The sequence below is a fragment of the Cucurbita pepo genome, chromosome 9 (genome assembly GCF_057944985.1).
Source record: "Cucurbita pepo subsp. pepo isolate OVF chromosome 9, ASM5794498v1, whole genome shotgun sequence".
NCBI classification, from domain to species: Eukaryota; Viridiplantae; Streptophyta; class Magnoliopsida; order Cucurbitales; family Cucurbitaceae; genus Cucurbita; species Cucurbita pepo.
In genome coordinates, this window is record NC_141806.1 from 2,012,812 (window position 1) to 2,036,726 (window position 23,915).

The 23,915-nt window shown below is 34.9% G+C and overlaps 4 protein-coding genes across 4 annotated transcripts; 1 reads left to right on the forward strand and 3 right to left on the reverse strand.

Moving 5' to 3' along the window:
* Nucleotides 1-3,423: 3,423 nt before the first annotated feature.
* Nucleotides 3,424-4,905, reverse strand: LOC111801420 (putative ribose-5-phosphate isomerase 2). The gene has a single exon (XM_087126801.1). It carries the CDS (start codon nucleotides 4,530-4,532, stop codon nucleotides 3,792-3,794), a length of 741 nt encoding a protein of 246 aa, XP_086982927.1. The 5' UTR covers nucleotides 4,533-4,905; the 3' UTR covers nucleotides 3,424-3,791.
* An 846-nt stretch (nucleotides 4,906-5,751) lies between these two features.
* Nucleotides 5,752-8,368, reverse strand: LOC111801514 (protein PIN-LIKES 2). The gene is made up of 2 exons (XM_023685532.2): nucleotides 8,229-8,368; nucleotides 5,752-7,813 (listed from the first exon to the last, which is right to left on the reverse strand). Exon 2 carries the CDS (start codon nucleotides 7,770-7,772, stop codon nucleotides 6,369-6,371), a length of 1,404 nt encoding a protein of 467 aa, XP_023541300.2. The 5' UTR covers nucleotides 7,773-7,813; nucleotides 8,229-8,368; the 3' UTR covers nucleotides 5,752-6,368.
* Nucleotides 8,369-9,412: 1,044 nt separating this feature from the next.
* ABCG7 (ABC-2 type transporter family protein) lies at nucleotides 9,413-17,297 on the reverse strand. The gene is made up of 11 exons (XM_023685359.2): nucleotides 16,788-17,297; nucleotides 15,662-15,855; nucleotides 15,437-15,587; nucleotides 14,048-14,180; nucleotides 13,425-13,626; nucleotides 12,664-12,934; nucleotides 11,993-12,124; nucleotides 11,524-11,744; nucleotides 11,227-11,439; nucleotides 11,041-11,125; nucleotides 9,413-9,891 (listed from the first exon to the last, which is right to left on the reverse strand). The coding sequence occupies exons 1-11, from the start codon at nucleotides 17,070-17,072 to the stop codon at nucleotides 9,616-9,618; spliced, it is 2,163 nt and encodes a 720-aa protein (XP_023541127.2). The 5' UTR covers nucleotides 17,073-17,297; the 3' UTR covers nucleotides 9,413-9,615.
* Nucleotides 17,298-22,143: 4,846 nt separating this feature from the next.
* On the forward strand, nucleotides 22,144-23,555 carry LOC111801389 (heavy metal-associated isoprenylated plant protein 20). Its single transcript, XM_087126758.1, has 3 exons — nucleotides 22,144-22,315; nucleotides 22,976-23,051; nucleotides 23,135-23,555. Exons 1-3 carry the CDS (start codon nucleotides 22,235-22,237, stop codon nucleotides 23,425-23,427), a joined length of 450 nt encoding a protein of 149 aa, XP_086982884.1. The 5' UTR covers nucleotides 22,144-22,234; the 3' UTR covers nucleotides 23,428-23,555.
* Nucleotides 23,556-23,915: the final 360 nt, after the last annotated feature.

Genomic DNA, 23,915 nt, shown 5'->3' on the forward strand with positions numbered 1-23,915 from the left:
GCTCTCGTAGCTCCCTCTCAATAATTGTCAACAAATAATTTCTAATCAAATAATAAATTCAATAAATATTTGGATTAATTTTTTAACTTTATTAAAAATAAATTATTAATATATAAACATTTATTTATTTATTTTCGTAAATGGAAAGGAAGATTTTCCATTTAATTTCAATATATATTTTTATAAAATAAATTTAAATTTAAATATCATTTGGAACAATTAATTTAAAAAAAAAATATTATAAACTAACCCAAATTTTATCAACCGTTCGATTTGATCGTAATAAAACATCTAAACAGTGTACGGTGAGATATGATCGCCTGCAACACGATCTATGTAAAATATAATGCACCCTTCTCCTAACCGAGATCCCGCCAAATTAGATGGATCAGATTTTTACCGTGTGGGGCCCACTGGAAAATCAATCATTCAATTTGGACATGATCAGAAGGCAATGATCCAGTGTATTATTACCTATGATATCATAATGTTTGCAGTGGGCCCCACCGATAATGGATCCAAAGTAGGACTAAAAATTTAATTAAAAAAAACTAAAATTTCAAATTTTAATTTTCATACTAATTTGGTATTTATTTAAAATATTAAATAATATAATTTCTATATATAACTAAACTAAAAATAAATAAATTGAATTGGGTGACTCATAATATTTAAATGAAATTAAATTATGTTTTAAATGGATTTAAAAATTAAATAATTCTATTATTTTAAATTTAATTTCGGTACAAATCTCCATCTTGACCTAATTTTTTTTTCTAATTTTTAACACATTATCAAGATTTATATAAAATAAAATAAATAAATTATATTATTTTTAGGATAAATAAATAATTATTATCAAAACAAATAAATGATGTGGAGGAAGGAGAAAGGGAGTGGTTAGATACAATCTTAGGGTTGATGGAATAATTGAAGGGGAAGGTCACGCCATCATATAATATAAAATAAAACCATATATTATAATATAATATGATGCATTATATTATATGTTGGAGCCTTTGGTGAGAAAAATCATCATTTTATAAGGCATTATGAAACTACACATTATTGGGTCGAGCCGGATCTGGTGTATCAGAAGGGATTTGCCTTATTCACGAGATATTTAAATATAAGTGGGTTAAAAGTTCGACTTACGTGTGTATAATTACATCATACACTATTAATTTTACAAAATTTATAATGAACTATTTGTTAGGATCAAATTATTAATTACGTCCCTCTTGGACCCGTAAAGGTGCGGGGTTTATTGTTAAAATCTCGAAATTATGTTGTTCACCTCCTTGTTTGATCGTGTTTCTCAAAATGGTATGTTTCTTAAATTGGCTATAATTGTCATTCTCACTCGTGAAAACCCACTTATATAGAATGAGTCCTCTGATGCTGGACTTCATAACTCACTAAGGATTGAAATCGAGTCGTACATGATCATCTTATAAAATATTTTTTTAATTAATAAGTTTATAAAAATATATTATACATCAACTCACATATCTCCATATAAACAATTTGAATCAAATCAATGGTAACAATTTGGTCATATAAATAGTTTATCAAGACAAGACATTCAACATTATCCATATGTTATAGACATTTTAGGTTTTTTTAACATGATTATCTCGTACGTCAACTGTTGGATGAAAGTCTCACATCAGCTAATTTAGGGAATGATCCTAGATTTATAATCAAGGAATACTGTCTTCATTGGTTTGATGTCTTCATTGTAGAGAGTCGTGTTCGTATTACACGAACAAGGTAATAATCAAGATTACACCGACAATTCATTACGTCTCCAAGCAAGTGGAATTTTTGGGTATGTGTGCAAATCAAGAATTTTTTTTTTCTCCAATTGGTTATAATTTCTACTCCTAAAAATGGGTCCAAGAAAAAACTTTATAAAGTTGCAAAAGAGTCCCTGAAAAAGAGGCAATTTGTGTTAGTGTGTGGGGCCAAATCATTATTTTCCCAAACTTTAGGGCCATAGAGCAAAATTGTCATTAAAAGGGGAGGAAATAGAAAAGCAAAACCTAAAAAGGTTAGCCCTATTCCACTTTTGTGTTTTGGTATTTTTTTTTTTATTTTTTAAATTTATTTTAATTAGTTTGGTTGTAAAATATAATCTAATTTGTGGAGTTGGTTACCTAAATTTTATTAGGTAATAATAATAAATATAAAATTTTTTTAAATTTATAATTAAAAATAAGTGATTAAAATATTGTCAATTTGATTGATTCATTTATTAATATATTAACTATAAAAATATTTATATAGCTCAAAATGGTTACACGTGCTCCACTCCACTCACGTGTGGACATTTTCCACCACCATTTTTTTAATGGGCCCAGTATAATGTTATTAGGGCTCAGAGGAAAATGGGCCCATTGTAAGATTACAGTGGAAAATGGGCCCATAGCAAGATTCTTGGTTCACAAAGCTTATCATCATGGGCCTAGTTTTGGGCCCAGTTGTCGCTGTATAAGAATGCAGCTTCCTCTGGTTTGCCAGCTCATTTTATTTGAAAATTAGTGACGAAAATAATTAGTTGTAAAAAAAATATTTTATGAATTAAATTGTTTAAATAAAATTCTCTATTTCAACAGCTTCGAATTTCCACATGTACTTGTCACGTTACCGTGTTGGTGCAATCATCCTTCGACCTTAAACCCGACATGAAAAAAATTGCAAATAGAAAAATAAACGATAAAAAATTTAAGAAAAGTCATGCTTAAGGTGCGGGCTTCATTATGAGAGACTCGTGCGTGCTTCAACAGACTTTTTGGAACACTGATACCTATAACTTTAGAAGAGAAACGACATCGACTTCTATATACTTGAAATTAATTGAGCTTCCTATTCTTTGTCGATCTTCTAAGTTGACTATCAAGCACAGTACCTTCAAAAGGGATCTTCTTGAATATCTTGTTGCTCTCTTCTAGAGCGCCATGCATCACTCTTTGTCAACGGTTAGCAGGTTTTAGGCTTTTTTCTTTCTGTCAGGAGGGTTTCGTGTATCGTGTAGTCCAAACACACTTCTAGAAAGATCAGAAGTGATTAGAGCTGTAATTGTACGGACTTGTAAAGAACTAAAACGAGAAAGTGGTATGATAATACAATATGATGACTAAAACGACTCTTCCAACAATATCGATTGCCCAAGAGGGTCGTTGAAACTTGCTAGCTTTCTCTTTCTTTTGCTCCAAAGAATCTGTCCATTAATACCATTTAGGGAAGTTGCAAGACCCGTGTCCTCCCAACCCACTTTTCGAAGCAAAGATGACGACAAAGACCATACACATAAGAGGATACAACGAGCAATCGACTCGTGACACCATGTTTGGAACACGTAACCCACCACATATCTCCATAGCAATATGACATTAAAGATAACATGCTACGTATATACCATACATTTTAACGCGATTTTAGCATTTCCAAAACTAAAAGTAGAACCAAAGTCAAGCTCTAAGCTAACCCCACATTCCCAAAGTTCCCTCAAGACATACAATGACCGAGTTCGATAAAGAACCGGCAGAAGCTTAGAGTGTTCGATACCACAACGGGCAACAACGAACACGAACCATCGACTAACGAAAACATCAAACACAATCACAACAGACCAACAGCCAATTTTCAAACATAATCAAACCAAATCTCTGTGTAAATGAACTATGCAAATGATAAGGTATGGTTTTATAAACACTAATTCATAGCTCTTCTTGGTGTATGCTGTTCATCTGAGAGGCCATTTCAGATCTTAAAGTGTTCTAATGGTTCTACTTATTCTTGATGGCAATGCCAAGTTCACCAGCAACAATCAAAGTGGTAGCCATCCCAAGAAACATCCCATGTTCAACAACACCAGCAAGCCGCAAAATCTCATCGCTCGCAGCATTCAAATCCCCAATATCTTTCTTCAAAAACAAGTCCACAATGTAATTGCCATTATCAGTAACAAAGGGTTCCCCACTTTCATCTTTGATCCTCAGCTTAGCAACGCAACCAGATTCTTCAAACATCCTCTGCAGCCGCACGGCGGTGAAATTCCAGCAAAAAGGCACAATCTCCACCGGCAGAGCAAGCCCACTTCCGCCCAAATACTTAACCAATTTCGACTCATCAACAATCACCACGAACTTCTTACAAGCCCCCTCCACCATTTTCTCCCTCAAAAGAGAACCTCCTCGGCCCTTCACCAGATTCAGATGCGGATCGACCTCGTCCGCGCCGTCAATCGCAAGATCAAGAATCGGGTGCGAATCTAGGTCTGAGAGAGGGATTCCCAACGCGACGGCTTGTTCGTGAGTTTTCTTGGAAGTAGGGATTCCTATAATGTTCTTGAGCTTCCCTTGACGCAAGAGCTCGCCGATTCGATCAACGGCGTGCTTGGCGGTGGAGCCAGTGCCAAGGCCAAGAACCATGCCGGATTCGACATATTCAACGGCCTTATACGCAGCAATCTTCTTCAGTTCATCTTGAGTCAGAATCCCCGACGATAATGGCGTAGAAGAAGGCATCAGAATGCCGATTCGCAAGCCGCCTTTCTAGGACGCAGCAAATCGGCAGTAATAAGGAATCGCCATAACCGGAAAAATAAAAAAAAAAAAACCTTAAAAAAACAAATCGAAAAAAGACGAGGTGAATTACGTAAAAGAAGGATGAATTACGCAAAAGTGAAAGAAATGGAGGAAGAAGGAGAAGATTAATCGAGGACGGAAGTGATTTTGAGTTTGATTCAGGGGAGAAACGTGGAAGAATTGGGTCCATTTAATAGGGGAAGGGAGGAGGAAGCAGCGGCGTGGTTGCTGTGCCCTAACAAATAAAGCAAGATTTTCTTGGAATGTTGACAGATTACAGGAGGCGGTGCAGGAAAATGGGCTTCGTCTAGTAGCCGACGCCGGTGGTACTACTATTTTATTATATTTTGAATTTGCGGGGAAATTATCAGTTTAATTTTCGATTTTGTCTTTTTCCTTTTTAAATAATATTAAATTAATAAACAATATTCTCTTAAAAAAAAATATATATATATATATTTATAAAATTCATTTAAATATTTTATTTCATAAATATCTTTAATTTTTTAAAATTTAATTAATACCTTTCTACTTTTTAAAATATCCCTTTAAATTTTTTTTAAAATATTTAAAGATATTAGTAAAACTTTTTTCAAACTTTTTTTAATAGGTGATTCACTTTTTTTTTTTCTTTTTCAAATTAACAATTTATTAAAATTTTAAAATTAATTAGACATAAATTTTAATTTTACATTAAATCTAATTTTTATAACGGTCAACACATCTTGACATAGTGGGATGTATAACGTGTTTATCCACTTAGTAGTCAATATTATATAATTGAGTTTAAGAACTTTTGTTTTGCCATCGCTATTAGTCTTGATAATAAGAACTTTTGTTTTGTCGTCGTCCGCTATTAGTCTTGATACAATAATTCTATTAGATCCAATAAGTACTTTGTGTCAGAATTGAGAAATTCTGTGGTTCAAATCTCTTATAATAACTGTCACTCATTCTTATTAAGAAACTGAGGGAACTAAACCGAAACAAGAGGGATCCACCGACTCTTATTTATTACCTGTGTCTACTATTTAGGCAGAATACCGTCACCCATTCTTACTAAGAAACCGAAAGAAACGGAGGGGATTAAACAGGAACAAGAGGGATCCACCGAAGAAGATACTTCTTCGTCCCTTTTTTTGGAAGAAAATGAGGATCCGAACAAAATCGTACCTTTTGCTTCATCTTATCATTAAACATTATTGCACTTATACATATATAATTATAGAACCTTATACTAATCTATTGATAATAAGGGCTTAAAAAAGAAATGTATGTATATGTATTTTGATCTATGTTGTAACAGTCTAAGCCCACAACTAATAGATATTGTCCGTTTTAGCTCGTTACATATCTTCGTCAATCTCACATGTTAGGGAGAGGTTTCCACATCCTTATAAGGAATGTTTCGTTTCCCTCTCCAACCGACGTGGGATCTCACAATTCACTCCCTTGGAGGTCCATCGTCCTTATTGGCACACCGTTCATGTCTGATTCTGATACTATCTGTAATAATTCAAACCTACCGCTAGCAGATATTGTCCTCAACAGATATGAGCAACTAAGTCCTTGCCATCATGGATGAATTTGTTTCAAAAGTTACTCAAATCTTATTCATCTGAACAGTTCATACAGCAAGGGAGGGGGGAAACTTACAAATAATCATTCAGTGTCAATTTGTTTGAACACGAGCAGAGGATAAGCAATGGCGCAAGCAAATATCCATCAGGCTTTCCAACAGACATCATCAGGAGCAAGGCATGAATCCTGTAATAATCAAACGTATGATACTAACTTGAAATATATAACTACATAGACAGAAAGGGAGAAGAGAGCAAATATATGTTGCCAGAAGAGAAGTGCAGAAACTTCCCTAATTGCATATCCTCCCAAGCTGGCTAGTGCTCCCAATAAAATAGCACTTGGGGTAGTGTATTGTAACAGAAGCACAAATCTGTACATTTGATCCCCAGAAACAAGAAAATTCAGTTTATCAGCCAACAAGACCATCCCAATTCCCAACACGGGGAGGACCAAGAGCCTTGCTATGATTATACCGATTGTGGTTCGATGGCCTAGTGTAGATGTGTTTGAGCATTCTGCAAGCAAGCCCCCAAGAATGAGCATAACAGAAGGCACGGTAGCACGGGCTAGAATCTCTAGACTGTCTTTGACAACTGATAATGGAGCATTATAGTCAAAGAAGAGTGATTTCAGTGGTGGAATTAGCCCAATAATGATGGCTGCTAGAAAAGCAATTGTTGGGGGTTGAAGGATGTGCTGTATTGGAGTTTGCTCAGCAAGATGGCTCAGCCTCCTCACGACTCTCGGCTCAGCCAAGAACTCGGTCGATTTGGGACTGTTAGTCCTGTTATCCCCTGCAAGTTCGATATCATTAGGCTTGGGATTGTCAGTACAGTCGCCGCCTCCTGAGATTTCGATATCAGTAGAAGTGGTCTGCGGTGTAATCGAAATGCTATTGAGAATTCTAGGGATGAAGGATGTCATGGAATGTTCTGTTTCTTTGTCCTCAATGCTTGGCCATTCAGCTTCTGCAAGGAGAGGCCTGCTCAAATCATTATCAGCTCGTTCTTCTTCAATTTCAATGCCTTCATCTAAAACTACATTGCACTCCGGTGGAGGTTTCATCATGTGATAAACGAGGGTATAGGCCAGAATCACCGAAACCCATTGAGCAAGTGAGACGTAAGTCACCCCACTAGAGTGACAATTTGGTCCAAAAGGGTTATCTGCAGTGTGGCAAACTGACCCCACAACTGCAAGAGCGAGGTTTCCTGTATTACCAAATGCTGTCATAACAACAGTCAATCTATTAAACTCAGGGGGTGGATGACATAGAGCAACCACTAAACACCCAAGAACACAGCCGATGGCCGTGCTGAGTAGCACATTTACTGGGATAAACCACCACTGAGTAACACTTTCGAGAGTAATACTTTGGCCTAGTTCAGTAAAAATCAGGCAGGGCAAGAACAACGCAAAAACAAGTTTGCAAAGCAGGCTAAATGTTTCTTTTGGGATGATTTTTGTCTTTGGATGAGCAAGAATCAATCCAATTACTGCGAGGCAGAGAAGCTTCATTAATGGCACAATTGCAGCAAGTAGGTCTTCTTCACTAAACTCGATGCCCGTTTCATAAAGCAATCTGAAGTATCCCATCCTTTCTTCCGGTATAACAGGCAGGATGGAAGTTTCCTTTTCTACAAACAGGACAACAAGAGGTCCAAAAACACAGAAACTCAATCCATTAAAAATTTTCTTCCTAGAGATAATTTCGATTTTCGGACACAGGTTTAGCAAAATGCATATAGAATCAACCAAAAATCATTTCAAAAAAATGACGATAACGTGTTGGAGATATCAGAAGACGATTATTCTAACGCGCAATGTTGAATCAACTAACATTTGCTAAGAAATCGAGACAGATCGTAAGAAAATCGACAAGGAAACGATTGAGATCGAACAGGTTATTATGAATGATAAACACAAAGCAAACTCGACGAATTAACATGAATCATCACGTCAAGAAAATCAACATAAAAACAGAAGCAAGGAAAAACTAGAAATCAAAACCAATTGTGAAACTGAGAATTGGCATAGCGATGAAGAACTTACGTAGCGAGCGCGAGAGAGAATGTCGGAAGGAAGCAAGAGATCGTAGATGAAGCTTACCAACGAGGTTGGTAGTAATGAATCGAATGGGAAGGCAAGCCTGGGCGAAGTTCTTGATTCATCCAACAAATTACGAACATTTTTTAAAATAATATATAAAATATTAACACAACAATGGAAAATAACAATAAATAAACTCACGTGATTAATATGAATTTTATTTGGAGAAAGGAAAATTGAAAAAAAGCTTTATAGTTTGTGAGCGTCAAATTTACTTCAAACAATAAATTAAAAATAATATATAAAATATTAAAATAATTTTTTTAATGCTCGATTGGGTTTATTTTGTTTTAAAAAATTATTTTAATCCTTCTTCGATTCTTGAATAATCCACATCACTCAGGAACGCGGACACAGGTGGTGCATGGCTGTCGTCAGCTCGAGCCGTAAGGTGTGATTTTAAACACTTGAAATCAAAATTTAGAGAAAAAAGTGTTATTAAATATTTACGTAGAAATTTCTCCAAAATTCTCACACTATCGTTGCCACCGTCTACTATAGCTATGACTGTCACAATCGCATTTTGGTAGCAGCAGCGGACTTGCGATTGTGTGGCACTAACTTCTCAGCAACAAGTGAGTTAAGCTCATTCGTTCTCGCATTTTGGTAGCAGCAGCGGACTTGCGATTGTGTGGCACTAACTTCTCAGCAACAAGTGAGTTAAGCTCATTCGTTCTCGCGTTGCCTACGGCTAAGCGACGTATGCTCGAGCCTCTAGCCCCAGTTCAAGAAGAAAATTTTAAAAAACGGGAGCAGAAAGATTTCGAAAGAGTTTTGAAAGCCAGATTTGAGAAATTGAAATTTGTGATATATGAGAATATAAACAAAAGGCAAGAACAATGGCCTACTGCAACTATCGGGTAGGGAGTCTGAATGAGAAATGTGGATTCCCAATCCCCACCAAATCTCGATAGAATCAAACCAAGTTGCTTTAACTCCATAACTAAAAAATTGAACCAAGTTTCGATAACTAAAAAATTCTCAACTTGAGAATTTAATCAAGTTGGCTTTAGCAGGTGAACCGAACACTTCTAGTTACTTTAAATTGTGGTTTTAATGTTCGTTTGAAATATGTTACAAAAGCTCGAGTTTGTATAATCTATAATTTGGGATTGACCAATATATGCTAAAGTTTAACAAACTATGATCATAAAACATTACCAAATATATAGTTACCTTACTCGGATTATTATAACCTAATGGCTTAAAAACATTACAAAATCATAAAAAACCACGAGAAGCGTTTGAAAGTATAAGGATCAAAATAAAACATACGTAAAAGCTTGAAGCCAACTAAAGCTAAGCTAAACGAAATGAATCAAGAAAACGCTTATAGGAATTTAAAACTCGGCACCCTTCGACTCAACTCGCTCGAGAGACGGAGAGTCGGCTGGGGTTTCTCCATGTTGTCATTGTTAAACGATTCAATTTGTCGATCACGTTGATCTTGGTTTTCACCAAGGGGCAGTGGCTCAAGCTGCTGGTATTTGGGCTTATTTTTTTCCAGGAGAAGGTAAGTGGTGTAATACCAGAACAAAAGTATCCTACTTTGTGCTATCAATGTGTCCCTAATACGCCTTTGACCAAAGGAAAGTCGTTCTAGTGCCTGCAAATAAGAGAAAAGCGAAGGCGTTAGGATGGAAACATGTTTTATGTGGCTCCTCGATCCACACTACAACCAATCCGCCCCTTTGTTGGGGCTCCAAGACAAAAACACTCATAGGAATGGTGCTAATTTCCATGTTCTTTCAAGTCTCATTTGGTCTCGAAAGCCTCCCCCTCGACAACCAATAAGAGAAAAGCGAAGGCATCAGGATGGAAACATGTGGCTCCTCGATCCACCCTTTGATCCACACTACAACCAATCCACCCTTTGCTGGGGCTCCGAGACAAAAACGCTCATAGGAATGGTGCTAATTTCCATGTTCTTTCGAGTCTCATTTGGTCTCGAAAGCCTCCCCCTCGACAACCAATCAGAGAAAAGCGAAGGCATTAGGATGGAAACATGTGGCTCCTTGGTCCACACTACAACCAATCCACATTTTTTTCCAGATGAACATTATAATATGCTAAACCACACGAGCTTGATTGAGAAGACAGCCCCTTTGTTGGTACTCCAAAACAAAAGCACTCATAGTAATGGTGCTAATTCTCATGTTCTTTCGTGTAACGGCTTTTAGCTTTTTCTTTTGGGCTTCCCTCAAGGTTTTTAAAAAATATCTGCTAGGGAGAGGTTTCCACACTCTTATAAAAGAATGTTTCGTTCTCCTCTCCAACCAATGTGGGATCTCACATTTTGAGTCTCGTTTGGTCTCAAAAGCCTTCCCGTCTACAACCAATCTGAGAAAAGCGTAGGCATCAGGATGGAAACATGTTTTATTATGTTTCAACATTTTCTCTGGATCGATGTAAGATGCTAAACCAAAACCGAGCTCAATCGAGAGGGCAGCCTCTTTGTTGGCTCTTTGAGACAAACACTTAATAGGAATGGTGCTAATTCCTAAGTTCTTTCAATTCTTGTTTGGTTTCGCGAGCCTCCCCCACTCCGTCCCTTACTCGACATGACCAAATAACAAACTAATTATGTGAAGATATCTTCAGAGCAACTCAGAAGATCACTACAAAGAGGAAATAAGTCGTGAAATGAAAAGACAATTTTTATGGATTCTATCATGCTCAATCGTTTCAGTATCTTACACAATAGTGAAGATTTTCATACTCAAGTTTAGATAATAAAATTCATGCTCTCGCCTACCTGTTCTCCAGTTTGAATATCAATTGAATGCTGACAATCAAATTGAAGACCTTTAAATTCATTGATGCAAAGCCCTTGAAAGGCCCTGAAAGATGAGATATCATTGAAGTTATAAGAATTAATGGAGAGATAATTTTGAAATTTAACATGATATCCAAAATCTTTTAGTGGATCCGACGCACTTACCATCTTATGAGAGAAACGTTAGGAATCCAACGAAAGATGATCGGCGTGTTGTCTGCATTGACATAATAGCCACCAAATACAATAAAAACTGTCATAAGTGAGGGCCCCACTGCCATGGCGGCTTCTGTGCTAGGAGCCATAGCTCCAACAGTGAGACCCATAGCAGACGCGGCAAAAGATTCAACAGTAATGATACTGCAGAACTTCCCAAACCTATATAATAAGTGCAGAAGTTTCAATCATTATTTGTGGCAACGAATGTATAATTACGAATTTAAGTAACGATCAAATCCTGACCTTGAGGCAGTTGAGTGAAGACGAGCCATGGGGTATAAGATAACCCCAAATAACAGTGGAAAAGCAGCTCCAATTGGGATCTCGGCCAACAATTTAGAAAGCAAATATGGGCCTAACGTATAAGATCCCTTTGAACGCTCCCTATCAACAATTGCACGTTCTTTCGAAAAAACACCCACAGTTTTGGTGAGAGCAGCCATTGCAGTGTTGATTGCTGCAACCTGAAGTGAAACATATTAATAGCCACAAATTGGATCAAGAAAATTGTACAAGTTCTATTTTTGTCTAGGAATCTTCTCAATTCTAGCAACTTGAGGCAGGGGAGGGGGTGGGGGAACTCCTTTGATTATCATTGCAAGCATAATATTGGTTCGTAACTGTGGTACAAAAAGCAGCAATGGAATATCATAATTATACAATACAGCAATGTAACCATAATGTTTGAATGACTCCAAAGATACTATTATACCTGAAGCAAACCCATCCTATCCTGGATTGATGTCTGAGATCTTTCAATTCTCCAAAAAACTGAACCAAATATGATCGCTGATGCAATGGACATTCGTGCTCGAACCTTATTTGTTGGTCCATCCCGAGAAGCCTGGAAATTCATTAAAAGATTCAACCAAGTAAAATAACTAAAAGAATTGTAATTCACACAATAGCGTAACGCTTTCAGCATTCCACTTTTGACCAATAGGTATCTCTCTCCACAATGTCTATGAGATGCAAACAACCGGAGATGAGGACTCGATGTTGAGAATTATTGGGAGCGAGTCCCACGTTGGTTAATTTAGTGGAAGATCATGGGTTTATAAGTGAGGAATACTATCTCCATTGGTATGAGGCCTTTTAGGGAAGCCCAAAGCAAAGCCATGAGAGCTTATGCTCAAAGTGACAATATAAGCTCTCATGACAATATCATACGTGGAGAGTAGTGATTCCTAACACATGACAGCTTATATCTATATTTTTTTTAAAACTGAAGATTGCATCAAAATAAAATTCACAGGTCATTGTTATAATATCAAAACCTGCACAGGCTGCATTTCCCTCTCTTGTAGCTTTTGTTTCTAATATTTTACTGAACGAGAACAATGTAGAACTTTAAAGCAAGCTACATATATAGAAAGGAAAAACCTGCATCCATGCACGCTTGAGGAGCAAGCAGAATTGCCTCCACCAGCCTCCTCTCTTCAAAAGCTTATTTTCCCTGAATTTCATACGTGCCGAAATCTGCCTTTTCTCACTTGAAGTTGCATACAAAATTGTCGAAGAGTGTCGTGAGAATGACTCAACAAAACCGTAGATCCTCTTCTGGGAGGAGTACACACTTTCTGGAGAACTATAGTCAATTGATATAAGATCGGCCAGAAACTCAGCAGGATTAACATGGTCAGGGCAACTATACCTGTTCGACTAAACAGCAACTAGTGAGTTACAATATCTGGAGTCCAATTGAGGTTACTGAGATTATTTATTTTTGAAAGAAGAAGAAGAACAAGACCAAAGAAAACATTGAAAGGCATGCACGGAAGAACCCAATTTCTTTAGTTTATAAAGATACAAAACAAAACAAATGAACAGGAAGAAGAAGACAAAGCGCTAACAAGATTGAATATAATATTGATCGGTACATGCGGAACAAAAAAAAAAAAAAAAAAAAAAAAAAAAGTAAGCTTTAAAAACCTCGTATGTGAAAATAGAGTTAAAAAGATTTCAAAGTTTAATAATAGAACAAAAAAATCAGAAGCCATTGTCAAAGTTCATCAAGAGGCATGTACCTAAAATGTCAAAACAAAAAAAAAAAAAATGCTGAACGATGATGGGGAATATATTGAAAACAAGGAAAATGCTCAAATGAAAACACATTTGTTGAAAGTATGGATAGAGCTCACGACCCAAATTTAGAGAAGTATTCCACAGGTTCCTCATGAGCAGGACCAGCATAGACAAGAGCACCCTCTGTCAGCAATATAATATCATCAAATTTGCTATACACAGAGCCTCTAGGTTGGTGTATGGAGCAGATCACAGTATGTCCATCCTTTGCAAGTTGTTGAAGTGTCAGGACTACTTTTTCAGCCTGGAATGCATCAAGTCCTGGAAGCCCCATGTTTATAATTTATTTATAAGACATTTACATTATAGTTATCAGTGTTTTGATCAACACTCACTAGTGAACCTTATCATTCATGTTGGCACATGACTAAAAAAAAGGTTAAAAATGTGATGAATTTCTATAAGCTAGAAACTTGGTCATCACAAAGAATCAGATAGTAGGATTTGAATCCCTAGCTAAATTCCACACCTTTAATTATGGAAGTTGCATTTGATTTTATAGTATCAAAGATTGGATACAGTATTAAAGGCTTCACTTATATAAAATGGTGAAGCTAAAAACATGTAGACAGATAATGTTTCCAAAAGTACATGGCAACTGAATAAGCAGATAATGTTCTATTATAAAATGGATACAAACTCCACACGGGAGTGAAGACATGAACAGAAAAGAGATACAAACCTGTTGTAGGTTCATCAACAAATATAATAGATGGGCTGGCAATCAGCTCACATCCTAGAGACAATCGTTTCTTTTCACCCCCGCTGATTCCACGAATTCTTGTATCACCAACAAATGATTCAGCACAATTTACCTTTTTCATGAAAAATATAAAATTAGCATGAACATGCTTAAGCTAAGATAGATCAAAGCACGTTGCAGTGACTCAGAAGAGATTAAGATCCTCATTATTCAACCAGTTAATAATACTATAATGAGCAAAGAAAACTCTTGTTCAGCATTTCAGCCAATAAATTTATTAAGCATTGTTTGCTAAGATCCAAGGAGCTAGCTATGAACATATGGCACTGCTCAATTAAGGTAAATCAAATTCAAAATATATAATACATCCACAACATATGAAGAACTTATTTCAGCTATCTTAGAAGAACAAACTTCGATCATCAATCTTACCAAACCTAGTTTCAATAGCAGATTGTCACATATTCTTCCTTAGATCAAAGCATGTTGCAGTGACTCAGAAGAGGCTAAGACCCTCATTATCCAACCAGTTAATAATACTATAATGAGCAAAGAAAATTCTTGTTAAGCATTTCAGCCAATAAATTTATTAATCATTGTTTGCTAAGATCCAAGGAGCTAGCTATGAACATATGGCACTGCTCAATTAAGGTAAATCAAATTCAAAATATATAATACATCCACAACATATGAAGAACTTATTTCAGCTATCTTAGAAGAACAAACTTCGATCATCAATCTTACCAAACCTAGTTTCAATAGCAGATTGTCACATATTCTTCCTTAGATCAAAGCATGTTGCAGTGACTCAGAAGAGGCTAAGACCCTCATTATCCAACCAGTTAATAATACTATAATGAGCAAAGAAAATTCTTGTTAAGCATTTCAGCCAATAAATTTATTAATCATTGTTTGCTAAGATCCAAGGAGCTAGCTATGAACATATGGCACTGCTCAATTAAGGTAAATCAAATTCAAAATATATAATACATCCACAACATATGAAGAACTTATTTCAGCTATCTTAGAAGAACAAACTTCGATCATCAATCTTACCAAACCTAGTTTCAATAGCAGATTGTCACATATTCTTCCTTAGATCAAAGCATGTTGCAGTGACTCAGAAGAGGCTAAGACCCTCATTATCCAACCAGTTAATAATACTATAATGAGCAAAGAAAATTCTTGTTAAGCATTTCAGCCAATAAATTTATTAATCATTGTTTGCTAAGATCCAAGGAGCTAGCTATGAACATATGGCACTGCTCAATTAAGGTAAATCAAATTCAAAATATATAATACATCCACAACATATGAAGAACTTTTTTCAGCTATCTTAGAAAAACAAACTTCGATCATCAATCTTACCAAACCTAGTTTCAAGAGCAGACTGTTCACATATTCTTCCTTCTCTTCTTCGGAAGATATCTTAGTAAGCTGAAGCTCAGCAGCAAGCTTCAGTGTCTCTCGGACCGTTAGCTGTGAGAAAAAGAGATCCTCCTGTCTCACATAAGCGAACCTACAATATAGATAATAATGAAGCAGTCTTCTAGGCATAATGCTGTAGAGTGTTTTATTTACAAGAAAACATACTTGTAAGGTCTCTTATTTGAATAAGCGTTTCCATTGTAATCTATAATGCCAGTGAGATGTAACCGTGGAGAAGCCGCTAGCTGGCCCGCCAAAATATTGAGCAACGTTGTTTTTCCTGAACCTGACGGTCCCATTATCGCTAACAATCTTCCTGGTTTTGCTTCTCCGCTTACATTCTTAAGCAGAAATCTCACCTACCAATAGTTTCTTCTATCAGTAATTGATCATGCTCTACTTTTAAAAGCATGAAAATTATGGGTCCACTTTCACAAAATTGTGTTAGACAAACACGACTCTCCACAATGGCATGATATTGTCCACTTTGAGCATAAGCTCTCATGGCTTTGCTTTGGGCTTCCCCACCCCCATGGAAATAGTATTCCTAGATTATAAACCCATGATCATTCCCTAGATATTGTCCACTTTGAGCATAAGCTCTCATGGCTTTGCTTTGGGCTTCCCCACCCCCATGGAAATAGTATTCCTAGATTATAAACCCATGATCATTCCCTAAATTAGCTGGTTTGGGACTTTTCTTTTCATCCAACACCTCCCCTTGAACAAAGTTAGTTCGTCTCCCCTTAATCGAGGCTCGGCTCCTTTTTTTTGGAGCCTTAGTCATTTTTTACTATGCCTTTAGGAGCCTCCTTTTGGAGTCCTTTGTTCTACATTTGAGGATTCTATTGACATGGCTAAGTTTAGGGCATGACTCTGATACCATGTTGGACGAACACGACTCTCCACAATGGTATGGTATTGTCCACTTTGAGCATAAGCTCTCATGGCTATGCTTTGGGCTTCCCTAAAAATGCCTTATCCTAGATTATAAACCCATGATCATTCCCTAGAAAATTAGCCGAGGTGGGACTTTTCATTCTAACAAATTGAACTTAGCCAGAAATTCAAGTCACTCTAGGCAACTGATTAGCCAATCGAAAGCAGAGATCGGCCAACGAACTTATAAGAATCGCAAATCATAATATTTGCTTTCGATTTCTTTCCCTAAAAACTGAAATCCTAACGGTGAAAAACAAAGAGAAACGCCATATTCACTATCCTCATACTCTACTGCATTTTCAAGAACACAAATGGACTTAAAGAATGAAGAAAACGCCAAGAAAATTACTGATTTGGAGGATTTATCAGATAGAGAGCACGTGATGTTGCGCCACCGGATTGTCACTGGACTGACTTTCCTGGAGGCAGGAGATTCTTCGCCAACTTCGATGTCTCCATCTACCTCCTCCCAATCCTCGAGCTCGATATCGTGTTCCAACAGAAGAGCAGGTTCTGGTCCGGAGAAAATACGGACAAGAAAAGCCGCCGCCACAGCAACCAAAACTTGGCCAACACCGTTCCCGCCAATGCTCATGATCGCCTGGCCCACTCTTTCCCGGTCAAATTTCACCATAGTATATACCTCCTGGTTCCCCTCGGACAGAGATTAGCAGTGCACCGCCGCACTTCACACTGCCGTACGATCCCAGTATGAGACGGAAACTCCGACGCCGTCGTCGTTTATCAGTCGGAAATGGCCGGATTCTCGCAATGGACGAGCGTAACGGACGTAGAAGATCACGATGGGTGAATTTTTTGTACGTGTAAGAAGAACTCACTCACGCAGGAACGGAAGCATAGTTGAAATTACCATTTTACCCGTTCAAAGTGGTTAAAAATGAGGGAATTTATGTATTTACTTATTTATTTATTTATTTATTAAAAAAGTAATCATAAACCTACAAAAATAAAAATAATTTTTAAAAAAAAAAAAAGTCAAAGTAACGTTAATATAGCCAAAATTTTACAAATTCAAAATTATCATCTTACCCGTTCAAAGCGGTAAAAAAAAACTAGATAATTTTTTAATTCATTTTTAAGTTTTTTATTTTTACTAAATTAATAAAAATACTTTTTAATTTTCACATTATTTTCAAAAATATTTAAAATTTTAAATTATTAATATTTTTAAACTTTTAAAAAATACTGACCATTTTTTAAAAAATTTAGAAATAATCTATGAAAGCGACAGTTTTCGTTTATATATTGAATGTAATAATTTGTTTAATTTTTTTTTTTATAAAAATAAATGATGTTAATGTTATTTTTAAAATTTTATGAGTATTTTTTTAAATATAATACAAATAAAATCAATATGAGATTTTTAAAATATTTTATAAACAAAGTAGTAACCATTATAATATTATTTTTAGATTTTTTTTTTATTTTAAAATATTATTGAAGAACCTACGTGAGTAATTTCAAGTCTATCTTCTTAGCTACTAAAACATATCAACATTGGTTGAACGACTTTATTATTTTTATTTTGTAAGGCTCAAATTGACTTCGTATTTTGAGAGATTAAAGGGGATCGAGATTGTATTCCGGTCACAAACGATTTTCGTCGGGAGATTATAAATACCTAGGTAAAAATCAGATTCGTTGAGGAATGAAATTAAGATCTCAAATTGAGACGTTTCTCTTACAAATCCGAGCATCAATTTTGTTATTTCTAAGTTTCATGCAATTCTTGTGGTAGGTCGCATTCGAGCCATTCAATCAAACCTTGATCAAGTTCGATTGTGGAGTGACTCAATTTAGAACAATGTTTCAAATCTTCCTTCTAACTGTTCAACCGTAAAAGCTTGAATCGTTGTGCTGAGAATTAGAGTTGTCTTATCACTTATTTTAATTGTAATTAATTTCGTGGGTTGTAACTTTTTTGGTCACGTCCGTAAATAGAGTTCTTAATCCAATCCTATTTCATTTTTCCGATTAAGAATATATGACATTTGTAACATATGTTAGCAATGAGTAGTAACTCGGGAATATTTGATATTTGAGTTTCACGAAATTTGAGTATAATTTTTTTAATAATTAAAAAATTGAATAATCCGACAACTCAACTCAACCAGTTCTGATGGGTGTGAAACGTCATTGAAGGCACCGACCTCAATCAACTCAAAAGGTACGAGTTTGTTAAATTATTATTATTTAATTTAATAAAAATAATTATGAGAATCTATGTGTTAGCTTCAATATTAAGTCTTTCAAATAGACAATGATTGATGTTTAAATATAGATCATATAATGTGGAATGGAGACTAAAATCAACACCTTCTTTTTTTCTTTTTTTATTTTTTATTTTTTATTTTATTTTTTATATTGCCAATAATAAAATAATTATTATAATTATTATTCAAAATTTTCAACAAAAATAAAATTTTAATTTTAAATTATACGATAAAAAAAGGTACGAGATCGATTTAGTACAACGAGATGGGAATCAACATCCTTGTTTATTTCTCATTAATCTGCATTGTTTACTTCTGTAACAGCTCAAGCTCACCACTAATAGATATTGTCCGTTTTGGCTCGTTACACATCATCATCGGTTTCACGGTTTTAAAACGCATCTACTATGAAAAGGGTTTAGCCCTACTTCGACCGGTGCCTCGCACCATCTAGTGACTGTCTCTAGGCTTCCTCTCAATATTTCGTTCCCCTCTTCAACCAATGTAAGATCTCACAATCCACCCCCTTAGGGGTCAGCGTCCTTGCTAGGACACCGTCCAGTGCCTGACTCTAATACCATTTATAACAGCCCAAAGCTAACAGATATTGTCCGTTTTAGCCCGTTACGTAGCGTCGTCAACTTCACGATTTTAAACCGTGTCTATTAGGGAGAAATTTTTACACCTTTATAAGAAATGTTTCGTTCTTCTCTCCCACCAGCGTAGGATCTCACACCTTTACTCGGGTATCACATGATGAACGATACTTAGTTTGTAAGACTCTGTCTATATATAAAAATTATTCTCAAATCATTGTTTTAAGAAACTGCTTGAAAGAAGCTTTGTTTTACAGCTAAGGCCAAGAAAACAAAAGGTGCCTTTTTTTAGCTTTAAATATATATATATATATATATATATATATATATATATATATATATATATTTTTTTTTTTTTTTTTTTTTTTTTTTTTTTTTTGAACTATAAATTTTGCCCTAATAATTTTTTTAAAAAAAATATATAAGAGTTGGTCCCTCAAATTTTTAAAATTACAATTAAGTCCTTATAATTTAATAAATTCTCAAAGATGTTAAGATCCTCGTCTTAAATTATAATTTTAAAAAATTATAGGGACTAAATTATAAAGTGGAATATGAGTTTTCGATCCTCTTCTGTAAAATGGAATATGAGAAGAAAAATGCAATCTTTATCGTTTTCGGCCAAAGATCGGGACCATTTTTGTTTCTTATTTGTACTTTTAGAAAAGAAAAGTTAAATATTTGTTTGGTCGTTGTTATTATTTTTTCTCAACGTTAGATTCTTTCTCCTTTTTTTTCCTTCCGATAGACTCAACGATATTTTGAAATTTGCATCAATTTTAGCGTATAATTTAAAGCGGTTCGAGATATGACTTCCGGTTGCACGTCCGTGTTAGTTCTTGACCAAGGCAATGAGTCCAGGCGTCAAACTAATTTGCAAGGAAGAAGCTAACATCGGTGTCTGTTATGTCTTATAATATCCAAGTCCACCGCTAACAAATATTGTCCGTTTTAAAACTTGTTTGATAGGGAAAGGTTTTCACGCCCTTATAAGGAATGTTTTATTCCCTCTATAACTGATATGGGATCTCACCGTCCACTCATTTGAGGGCCAGCATCCTCGCTGACATACCGTCCGGTGTCTGGCCTTTGGTACTAATTGTAATAGCTCAAACCCACTACTAGCAGATATTGTCCACGTGGCCCGTTACGTATGATGGTCAACCTCACAACTTTAAAACATGTCTACTATGGAGAGGGTCTAGCCCTACTTTGACCACTGCTAACAAATATTGTCCGCTTTGACTCGTTACGTATCGTCATCATTCTTACGATTTTAGAACACGTCGGTTAAAAAGAGGTTTCTATACCCTTATAAGAAATGTTCCGTTCCCCTCTTCAACCAATGCGGGATCTCACAATTGCATATATGATAACGGGACGAGTCACTATTTCAGGGTACCCGAGATCCTACCTAGATTGATGCTTCGAGCTCGGGTTGAAACACGTCTGTTAAAGAGATGTTTCTATACCCTTATAAGAAATGTTTCGTTCCTCTCTTCAACTGATCTCACAATTGCATATATGATAACGGGACGAGTCACTATTTCAAGGTACCCGAGATCCTACCTAGATTGATGCTTCGAGCTCAGGTTGAAACACGTCTGTTAAAGAGATGTTTCTATACCCTTATAAGAAATGTTTCGTTCCTCTCTTCAACCGATGTGGGATCTCACAATTGCATATATGATAACGGGACAAGTCACTATTTCAGGGTACCCGAGATCCTACCTAGACGGATGCTTCGAGCTCGGGTTGGGTTCTTAGGCTCCACTTATAAAAGAATTTGAACCAAATGGCTTAAAAGAATTTGAACTCCTTTACTTTAAATACCTTTCTAAAAGGGAAAGAAACCCAATTCATTTTTGTAAGGGATGGCATCAACTCCATCATAGTTTGTAAAGACAAAGGAATACCCTTTTTCTAATTTTTATTTATTTATTTATTTATTTATAAAACTCCCAAAAGTATGGAATCAATTCAATTCAAACAACCTAATTTTTTATTTATTAAATTAAAAAAACATCTAAGTTTTATTTATTTTTTATTGCTAACTTTATAAATTCAATAATAAGTGTTTATTTTTTGAAAATACATTTTTTTTTTTTTAAATGGTTAGCAAACAGTGTCCGCTTTGACCTGTTACGTATCGTCGTCAGTTTTACAATTTTACAATTGAGTTAAATTCTCGATGAAAAACTATGAACTACAATACGAAAATAATTTTATAATATATTTTTTGATCGTAACTATAGCGAATATTGTGACAATTTTACGGAATAATTTTTTTTAATCCCCTCATTTTTTTAGGAATAATTTAGCTACCATCAACAACCGAAGGTCACCAAAATGGTAGCACGTGGTGGTTGCAAGAGCGGTAATTGGAGGCGGGCAACGGTGATTGCCCAATTATGGGTGATGAGCAGTGGTTGTAGTCGTTGGATGTAGACGATAAATGGTAAGCGATGATAATGGTCTCCGATGATAACAGGAGACTACGAAAGTGAAATGTAAGGGTATTTTCGTCATTTTACTATAAAAATTTCAACAAATATTCCAAATTAAACGCCTAAAAATCATTTTTTTTTAAAAAAAAATGTTTCAAATAAATGTTCTAAATGAATTTCTTTTCTTTTATAATTTATCAAAAACAAATAAATAAATATATATATATTTAAAATTTAAAATTTGGATTTTCTCTCTCTCTTAATCAACATTAATTATTATTATTTATTATTTAAAATTATTTGAGGACACAGTTCATTCTGGGTGTCTTTGTTAAAGCCATTTTAATTCCTTCTTTGCACTAAAAAGATCCCACATATATTTATACATATATATAATATATATATATTTATATATATACCCCTCCTTCCTCTGAGCTTCGCAATTATAACCATTTCTTCAAACCCTTCTCTCTCTAGAGCTCTCCTTTTCTCTCTCCAGGCTTAGAGAGAGAAAAACCAATGGGGATTTTCGACTCTGTGTCGGATTTAATCTCCGATTACGTGGCCACTTCCCGGCAGAGGAAGAAAAAACCGTTTCAGGTTCCGACCAATATTCTCTGTCTTTTTTTTTTTTTTTTTTTTTTTTAATTTCATAAAATTAGTTTTAATTAACCCAATTAATCCAAATTTATTCTTACTTTTAAATGCTTTTTTTTATACATCTACATATATTTATTTTAATTTTATTCCATTTCATAACTATTTATTTTTTAATTACTCTTAAATTGTTCTTATAATGTATTTTTAGTAAATCTTAATTTAATATTTTAAAATAAATAAATATTACATGTTACTTTAATTAAAAATAAAATTTTGAATAACCAATAATCCAAATATTTTATAATTGAATTGAGTTCAATTCGTTATCTAATAAATTTTTATAACGAGTTAAGTCTAAATTATTAATCTATAAATAAAATATTATTTAAAAAATGAAAAAAAATTGTTTTTATTTTTTAATTACTCTTACAAAATTTTTGTAACGATGTAAATTTTAATTTAATATTTAAAAATAAATAAATATTACATTCTACTCTCGTTAAAAATATGTTATGTTTGGGTTGAGTTTAGTTCATTATTTAATAATTTTTTACCATTCGAACAAAAAAAATTCAACTCGATCCAATTTAACTAATAAATAAAATATTTAAAAAAGCGAAATTAATTATTTACTTTTTTTTTTTTGTTTATTTTATTTAGACAGTGGAAATCAAGGTGAAAATGGACTGTGACGGGTGCGAACGAAGAGTAAAAAACGCCGTTTCCAGAATGAAAGGTCGGATTTAATAAATAAAATAAAAAACATTTTGGATTTTTAAGAATAATTATTTATTATTTATTTATTTGGATTTTGTACAGGTACGAAAACGGTGGAGATAAACAGAAAACAGAGCAAAGTGACGGTAACGGGGTTCGTTGAAGCGAACAGAGTGTTGAAGAAAGTGAGAAGAACGGGAAAAAGGGCGGAGTTTTGGCCGTACGTACCGCACAATGTGGTGGCGTATCCGTACGTCACGCAGGCGTACGACAAGAGAGCGCCGGCGGGGTTCGTCAAAAACGCCGTTCAGGCACTCCCAAGCCCTAACGGCGTTGACGACAAGCTCGCCACCATGTTCAGTGATGACAATCCCAATGGCTGTTCCGTTATGTAATGCAACATCCACCCAAACCCTTTTTTCTTTTTTTACTTTGGTGTAAAAGTTAATTTTTACTCCAATTGCGTTTTACCCTTCAACTTTTATCTCTTATTTTTATCCTAGAGTTAAATTTTTTACTTTCACTCCATATTTAAATTTAAATTCAACCTTATAATTTCAAACTATAAAGCTTTAGAGTAAAAAATATAATTTTTACTTTTAACCTTGGTAAAAAATTGGATTTTATTAACTTGGATCTAAAATTTTAACATGGGAGAAACTTACCTTAAAATTTGTATAAAAAGGTAAAAAATGCATAAACGATGTTGTCTCTTTAAGAAATGTGACATAAGATGCGTGGTGTGACACCCGAGTAAAAGAGAGGTACATGAATGAACCGAGACCACATCCAAATGAGAGTGATCTTAAAACAGAATGGTTGAGAAAGACTAATTGAAACCCGAACAACACGAATAGATTTTACAACCCAACTCTATGTTTTT